We start from the raw sequence: 9,108 nt of genomic DNA on the forward strand, positions 1-9,108 counted from the left end.
AGAATTGGGATCATGATAGTGGGGGGGGTGGGGGGGTGGAGTATTAAAGAACTAGAGGAAAGTTGTATGTTTTGTCGGTGCTATGCTGCACCCTGACTGGCTCATCGATTTCTTGTGACACTTCTGTAAGGGGATGTCCAACTGTCTACAGATGGGCTTTGGGTCTCCACTCAGCCCTCACCCTCATTCACATCAATGATTTTCTGTTCTGGGTCTTTGATGCCTGATACCTGATCCCACTGACACCTCATGATCACACAGGCTAGTATGCTTCTTCCATGTGGGCTTTGGTTCTTCTCAGCTAAATGGCCACTTGTTTATCTTCAAGCCTTTAAGACCCCAGACACTGTATCTTTTGATAGCCGGGCACCATTAGCTTTCTTCACCACATTTGCTTATGCACCCATTTTATCTTCAGCAATCATGTCAGGAAGGTGAGCATCACAGATTGTCGGGTTATTAGAACAAAGTGTTCTTGCGTTGAGGGAGTACTTGAGTGGAGGCCCATCTAGTCTGATAGGGGGCCCACCCTGGCCCCAAAGTCAATTTTTGATATTCCCCCAGGTCTTCATTGCTTTGGTCCCCTCACTGCTCTGTTGCATGCCCTTAGTGTTTGCCCTGGTGAAGGGTAGTCATTATTTTTATCAAACTCAAGACTATGAAAAATGTACTTTGTGATAAAATCAATTAAATTCATATTGAATACCAACTGAATATTCACTCCTGTGCCAGGCACTACAGCTAAAGAGAACTATATAATGCCTGGTCTCTAGCCCCACAAAATGACAGCTAGCAGTTCTAAAGCACTTACTATGTTGTATGAGTTGGAATTGACTTGACAGCTACACTATGCAGTAGGTACAGTGTGATGGACAGAATGATGTCCCGCAGAATTATATGTTATAATTCCTAACCTCTATACCAGCGGTAATAACCCCATTTAAGGGGGACAGCGCAGCCAACGCGGAGCCATGGCCAGCACTGTGGTGGCAGTTGGACTGATCATCGCTGCTGTAGGATTTGCAGGCCGTTATGTTTTGCAAGCCACGAAGCATGTGGAGCCTCAAGTAAAACAAGTTTTTCAAAGTCTACCAAAATCTGCCTTCAGTGGTGGCTATTACCGAGGTGGATTTGAACCCAAAATGATGAAATGGGAGGCATCATTAATTCTGGGTGTAAGTCCTACTGCCAATAAAGGAAAGAGATGCTCATCGACGAATTATGCTCTTAAATCACCCAGATAAGGGAGGATCTCCGTACATACCAGCCAAAATCAACAAAGCTAAACATTTACTAGAAGGCCAAGCTAAAAAATGAAGTATATGTATGATGAATTTTGAAGTACCTATTACTTTATATGAATCTGACTTTTTGTAATAAAATGCCTCAAAGCTTTGGTTTAAAAAAAAAAAAATCCCATTTGAGAATGGACTGTCCTTACTACGATAATGAGAACGGTGCTTTGAATGCATCTCTTGTGAAATGCAGAAAAGATTAAGCAAGTTAGAGGAGCAGAGATGTAGGGGGAGATATGTCAAGTCATGTGAAGATCATGTAGGAGAAGAAACTCAGAGACAAGGACCGTCACCCAGAGCCCAGAGAGAACCCCTAGTACCAGCACTCTAATTTGAACTTCTAGCCTCCGAATCTATGAGGAAATAAATGTTTGTTAAAGCCACCTCATTAAGTGTACAACTAGATAACTAGGGTATACAGGTTTTCCCCCCCCTAGGGTATACAGTTTTAAGCAGTTTAAATAAATTGCCATTTAATCTTCCCAACCCTATGAAGTGTGGTTATGTTAGGGGTTCGTTGAGTCAGTCCCAACTCATAGCAACCCAGTGGACAAAAGAATGAAACGCTATGACGCCTTCACAGCTGTTGTTATGTTTGAGGCCATCTTGCGGTCACTGTTGTCAATCTTGTTGAAGGTATACGTCTTTTTCATTGCCATGCTAGACATTATTATCAACTCCTCTTTATGGATGAGGAAATTGAAAAATGGGTAAAGCAATATGTGGTATGTTTATACAATAAGAAACAGACTTAGGCTCAGTCTGACTCCTGAGCCCACCCACCTAATTACTAAATGATAATGGAAGGTGGGAAAGAGTTCGACAAATAGTATTTCCATTTGCTGGATGTCTACTATGTGCCATCACAATGCTAGGAACTCACAAACACCTCACTTTTACAATGCATTTAACAATTCCTTGTACAGCTGAGGTAAGCGACAGGATAGGAAAATAACCAGCCCAAAGATAACAGAGCATGCAGAGGCTAAGACTCACTCAGATGGGCTCATCTGAAAGCCCCTGCTCTTCTATGACGTCCCTCTGCCTTTCCAAAGTAAAGGCAAGCTCAGTTGCAAGGAGAGGATTTAAGCACAACTCAAGGATTTGTCTAATTTAGATAGCCAGTAAGACAGGAAGAGGAGAGGTTTTAACAAGAGGAGGGACAGTGTTCGGGGACAAAGGCTGAGGAGAAGAAACTATGGCGTGGCTAGTTTAAGATCTCAGAAAGAGTGGACTGTTAAGATTTGCTGCAGTAAACAACAGAGGACCACTGTCGGTTCTTGAGGTGAATGGCACAATGTGAACCTGACTTTCAACGTGTGACTGCCGTGTTCATCTGCATTATCAGACTGAACTAGAATGGAGAGAAAGTACCACTCTCGGATGGAGATGATGACGATTTAAGAGAGTAGCAATGAAGTTTTTTTTTAAACTCAAGGGGCCAGTAGGCAAATAACTTCAAAAGAAGAATCCACAGGGCTTCATGTTAATACGTTTTGGAAGTTCAACTGCTTTTTATTACGTTAGGAAATAAAATCCTATCAATAATTTAACAGTATAAAAAACAGAAGGGACGGGGAGCCCGGTGCCAGAGAAGAACCCACAGCCTGATCACTTTGTAGCCGGCGTTCCCAGCGGTGTCTTCTGCCTGAGACTCCTTGCACCTCTTCAGCTTCTCTGACTAGGAAGAAGTGAATGCTTTTCGAAAAGCAACCGACTGCATTTGGAGCAGGAAACCTTAGGCTTCCTCCTAAGCAAGGACCAACCTGACTTAAGCTGTCCCGAGATGACCAAGCAGCTTGATTATGACCTGGAGACCTTTGGGAACAAAGCGGAATCCACCCTCACCAACTTTACCGAGTACCCCTCAGTCCTGCAAGGTTTTACGAAGGCCCTGCTCCTGGCCATGCAGGTGGAAGAACAGGCCAGCAAATAAATCAGCAGCAAGAAATATCCCCAATGATGACTGCAAATAAATTTTAAAATAATGCAAGTTTCCCACAAACTTTTTGAAGCCCCTTTGTATATCTATCACACAACTCTTTTGCCTGTTCCATTACTTACAGGTTTAAGCCTTATTGTTAGCAATTATAAGAATCTGTTTGTAAATGTGCCATTCCATGATCCATGTAGTTTTTCCATCACCACTATTCTCCAGCCCCACTTTCTGTACACTGATAGTAACCACTAATACACTTTGAGATCTATAAAAAAAAAGAACAGAAGGGCTGTTTTTTAAGCTCTTAAGAGTTAACTTTAAGGCTGTTGGGTTTTTCCCTATAATTGACCTTGTAATACACACTCAGACCTTCCCTTCCTTAACAGTAGAGTATTTTTCCTCTGTACTCTACACATACCATTACCAGCCTTTTGTACCAGGCAGTCAACCTTGGCTGTACCTAACAGCCCACACACTGGCCTGCTATCTCTTGGGCGAATGAGCTCAGCAATTCCAAACCCACATCTGTAGCTGAGTAATGTAGAAAACAGACATCCTCTCATATGTACAATGAGTACATCTTCTTGCAGGCCAGTATAGTGTGTGATATGTCCCTGAGCCTATATTCAGAGGGCAAACTTGGATGAACCAGTCACACCTTGGAGAGGTTTGAGGAATACACAGTATTCTCTTAGCTCGGGAGAAGTAATGTCATCCTTCCCATTTCCTAATTCCTATTCCTCACCAAACAACCCCAAGGGAAGAATTTCAACTTGTACTGCTTGGAGTCACAGGATATGGTAGGTAACAGAGTACCAGGGGAAAGAGACAGGAAGAGTTCCAGATAGAAAGCAGATGCCATTCACTCAAATCAATTGAGTAAGGCTTGATTAAGCATAAAATACGTGATCTGATAGCTGGTTGCCTGTCTGACCTTTACTTCTTACTGCGGTCTAGCTCTAGTGGCCTTGCTATTCTCTGACACATCAAGGTCTTTGTTCTTGCTATTCCATCTGCCTAGAATAGCTTTTCACATAGCTCCTTCCCTCACTTCATTCATGTGCCTCCAAAAACGTCACCTCCACAGAGAACTTCCTTGACCAACGTCTCTAAAATAGCATACCTCCCGAGGCCCTCACTTTCTATCTCCTTACACTGCTTTATTTCCCTTTACAGGACACATTCCTCAGCAATATGTGTACACTGTTGTGAGGTGCGTCGAGTCGGTTCAGACTCAGCAAGCCCATGTAACAGAGTCAAACTGCCCTGTAGAAGCTTCTAGGCCATAATTTTTATGAAAGTAGATCACCGAGTCTTTCTACCAAGGAGCCACTCAGTGGCTTCAAACCACTGACCTTTTCAGTTAGCAGCCAAGCATTCAACTATATTGTTCTATGAGGCTCTGTACACCCACCTTTACCAGGGCAGAGCCTTTATCTGTTTTCCTCATCCCTCTAACACCAGCACTAGAATAATGTTTGGCACATAGCCAGTGCTCAAAAAATATTTGTCAAAAAGGTAAGAGTCTAGCATATGCTCAAAACTGAGATAAGGATTAGGCATATCAAGATGAATAAGTTATGTCCTCTACCTCAAAGGAGCTAAAAATGTAACAAAAGGCAGACAGACAGACAGCACACCAGCAGCGAGACTAGTAGAAATTCTTTGAGTTTCTTCTAGAGAGAGAAAAATAAATATACTTAAGTGCTCACTGCTCAGAACCAAACCGTAATCTAAACATCACCAAAAGACTAGGAGCCCTAGTAGAGAAGCAGATTAAGTGTCAGGCTGCTAACTGAAAGGTCAGTGGCTCTAACTCATTAGCCACTCTGTAGGGACACCTACGTGGCAGTCTGCTTTAACCTTAGGGACGCTATAGAACAGGTGTACCATGTCCTATAGGGTGTCTATGAGTCAGAATTGATGGCAATGGCTGGTCATAAGAGGCAAACTTGGTTTCAAATTCAGGTACTGCCATTTATTAGCTAAGCAATTATTTAACCTCTCTTACACTTTACCCTAATCCTTAAGATGGAAATTCTACTGGTACCTATTTCACAGGGATGCTATAACATTATGGAAGAGAATACAAAATCACCGCCGTCGAGTCAATTCTGACTCACAGCCACTCTTTTAGCACTGCCCCTGTGAGTTTCTGAGACTGTAACTCTTTACCAGAGTAGAAAGCCTTGTGTTGCTCCCACAGAGATGCTAGTGGCTTGGAACCGCATACCTTGCGGTAAAGCAGCCCATAACCATTACACCACCCGGGCATATCGTAAGAAAATTAAGTAAGTGAATATAAGCCTGGCATACAGTATGCACTTAATAACTGACAGCTGATAATATTATTATTGGTTGACTCCAATGACCCCCTGGAGTCCGATGCCCAATCAAAACTATTGCTGATCCTAACTCTTGGTGACCTCAAGTATGCAGCATAGAACTGCTCCATACAGTTGCAAGGCTTTGAGTTTTCGGAAGCAGATGACCAGGTCTGACTTTTGATGTGCCTCCAGAGAGGGTTCAACAGCTAGTGGTAGAGAACATATCCCTTTGCGTCACTTGTGGACTACTAAATCTTACCAAGTCCATCTCCAAGGAAGCTTCTCCTGTCATTCCCTGACTTTTCATCCTCACAGTCCCTCGGTCCAGTCTCTCTTCCAGTTCAATCTGCATATGACTAAGGCATTAAATCCCCCAGCATGGAAAACCCTGCATGTTTGGACCCCAACTTCCTTCCCAACCCTAACGCTCCTTGGCCTTTTGGCTAAGAATAAGTGTAGTATCCCAACCCCAATGTCCTTTGTTTTCTGAGCCCATCCTCAATTTGACAAAATGAATGACCGGACAATTCTTTATACACACTTTTCATGACCATGGCAATATTTGTCTTATTCCCTCTTCCTTGAATACTCGTCCCCTTTTTACTTTCAAACTCCAAATCCTTTCCACCATCTATCTTTCCAGAGCTAGCTAGTTCTCCCAGCTGACAACCAGTCGCTTTCTTGAAGACCCAGCTGTTATTTGTAACTCTTCTATAGCACCCATCCCTTTCAGCTTGACATTTTGGTTATTATGTCGCTCACAGACTACCTGGGGAAAGAATTTTGTACCAGTCCCTCTACTTTCTACATAGTGTGATACTCAAATGCATGTTAAGTGGCTATTTCACGAGCAAGCAGACATTTAAATTATAGTTAGCCTCAACAACAAGCTTATTGCCTTGACCCAAATTTTCTGATCTAAATTTTCTCACAAGAGAAAACTGGGGCTCTCTAACCAGTGGTCCTATTATTGCTATTTTTTAATTTCTGGGTTTAATAAGACATATCTTCTTTCACTTCCAAATCATCCAGGCTCAATCCTTTCCCATCAGAAATGTTTCACATTACACATTTAATTCAAAAGCAAAGTGATGGATTATTCTTTAAAATAAGAACATACTGATAATTGTCCTTCAGGACCAAGTAGCTATTGCTATTAACAAAGTACAGAGTTCCACCTATTAACAGAGTACAGTCAAGTTCAAAAACTCAGTAATAAACAACAGTGATAGAGATCACTGGTTGTTCCAAGTAAAATTGTTGCTGCTGCCGCTCCGTTTACAAGGCTCTGAGCTGATTTTCAGGCAAAAGCTATTGGCTCTATTGGACTCATTCAGCTACAGCATCACTCAGACCTTAATGGTGAAGAGGAAGCTTGGGGGCAAACAATGACATTCTGAATTCCACCACTAACTCTACTGGGTCTTACTTGAGTGATTGTAGCTACGTCTCTGAGCTTCACGGCATCAGGCTTGTCCAAAACGCACTGCCATCTCGGCAACCCCGTCTCAGAGCCTTGTACAAAAGGGCAGCTGAACACTAAGAACAGAAGCCTTGTATGACTGAAACCCCAAAACATATGCAAAACCTTTGCTACAGAAAAACAAAATAATGCGCACGGAAATGTTTTCCGTGGACGCTGCGCATTAGAACGGAAATTTCTAATTTCCTCAGATACTAGCCAAGATAGCTGATTATCCCCAAATTCACGACAGGAAGCACTGCGTATGAAGTCACCCGCGTTCGTGCACTCTCCTCTTCCCTTTCGTTTAAATTCCGAAGAGAAGGGGGAAAGCAAGTGACAGAAAAAACTTGGTTGAACACACACACACACACACACACACCCCACCCCACCCCCACGGGCTGTCGGGTCCGCAGCTTCGGCCCCAACACCGTGGAGGCAGAAGTCCTGAGAAGAAACTCGGGCTTCGGCTGGACCTCGGGCCCTCGGAGCCCGGCCTGAAGGATTCGGGGGTGACAGCCACGCCGCCCGGCGGGCGGGGAGGGCCCCTCACAGCCTGAGGGGCGGAGTCGCTCCTTCCCCGCCCGGGGTCCGCGCCCCCGGCCGGCCCGCGCCCCCCAGCCCGGTGCCCGCCTCACTGGCTTGGCTGATGCGCTGGATGTTGCCGCTGCATGTCTGGATGATGCTGTTGAAGTCCCGGGGCGGGGGCCCCGCGGGCCCCGGGTTCCGATACATGTCCAAGGGACCGTAGGACATGACTGGAGGCTGACACCGGCTCGCTCCGTCCTGCGCTCCGACCGGAAGCAGCTGCCCGACGGGATGGACGCGCTGACGGAGAAACCGGGAAGAGAAAGGGCGTGGAGGGGGCGGACGCTGCGTGCGCAGAAACCCCGCCTCTCACGCGCTGGGACGCCTCCGCCCCGCCCCGCAGTGCGCAGGCGCCGCGAGAGCCGACTCTTGGGACGCGTAGAGAGTTGACACACAGCCAATTGGAAATGTGGGACTGGGCGGGGTCGTGACGTCACATTGTTGGGACACAGCTTGAGTACTCAGATGACGGTAGTATCTCACACGGACAGCGACGGCCGGCAGGAATTTGCGCTTTGCATAAAATCGTAGCAGATGATCTCAACTGACATCCTATTATGTTCTATTCTGAGGTTAAGTGCCACGTTGGATTTGACTCATCGCAGCCCTGTAATAGAAGGAAGCATCGCCTTGTCTTGCGCCATCCTCACAATTGTTGTGTTTGAGTCCCTTGTTGCAGCCCCTGTGGCAATCCACCTCCTCGTCGAGAGTCATCCTCGTTACCTCTGCCTTGCTGCTTTACCAAGATTGATGTTTCTTTTTCCCAAGGAACAGGTCTCTCCTGCTAGGGAATCCAAAATACATGAGTCGAAGTCTTGCCACACTGCCTTCTAACCTGTACTCTCAAAACAGATTTGTGTGTTCTTCTGGCAGGCCACAGTAGTTTCAGATACAGTAGTTTCTGTATCAATACCGTAATTCAGACGCACCAATTTTTTAGTCTTCCTTATTCATTGTCCAACTTTCACATGTACGTGAGGCAATTGAAAATACTATTACTCGGGTCAGGTGCACTTCAGTCCTCAAAGTGACATTCTTGCTCTTCAACACTTTAACAAAGTCAGTCCTGTGCAGCAGATTTGCCCAATGTAATATGTACGTCGTTTAATTTCTTGGTTGCTTTTCCATGAGCATGGAGCGTGGATACAAGTGAAATTAAATCTTAAACAACTTCAATCTCGTCACTGTTTATCATGATATAAATTGTGAGGATTTAGGCAATCCATACAGAAAGCTGCTGTCTGGTCTTCATCCACAAGTGCTTCAAGTCCTCATCTTTTCAGCAAGCAAGGTTATGTACCCTACATATGGCAAGTTGTAAGCAGAATTGTTAATAAGCCTTGATCCAATCTTGATAGTTAGTTCGTCTTCTTATAGTTCTGAGGTCTCAGCCTAAATGAGGGAAAATTCAATCATCTTTGGTAGTATTTGAGGAGCACTTTAACTGTTTACATACCACTTTAATTTCTCCATCTTCTAAACAATGAAATAATAAAA

The 9,108-nt window shown here is 44.5% G+C and overlaps 1 protein-coding gene and 1 pseudogene across 1 annotated transcript in view; one reads left to right on the forward strand and one right to left on the reverse strand.

The window, feature by feature from the left end:
* The window catches only part of STX12 (syntaxin 12), a 42,561-nt gene extending 34,732 nt beyond the window's left edge, over positions 1–7,829 (reverse strand). Inside the window, exon 1 of the mRNA XM_004705062.2 lies at positions 7,662–7,829. Coding sequence (XP_004705119.1) covers positions 7,662–7,779 — 118 coding nt within the window. The 5' untranslated portion in view covers positions 7,780–7,829. The remainder of the gene's footprint in view (positions 1–7,661) is intronic.
* On the forward strand, positions 965–1,317 carry LOC101653865 (annotated as a pseudogene).
* Positions 7,830–9,108: the final 1,279 nt, after the last annotated feature.

Source organism: Echinops telfairi, unplaced genomic scaffold, assembly GCF_000313985.2.
Source record: "Echinops telfairi isolate 266 unplaced genomic scaffold, ASM31398v2 ScPeMD7_7457;HRSCAF=8495, whole genome shotgun sequence".
In the NCBI taxonomy this organism is placed as follows: Eukaryota; Metazoa; Chordata; class Mammalia; order Afrosoricida; family Tenrecidae; genus Echinops; species Echinops telfairi.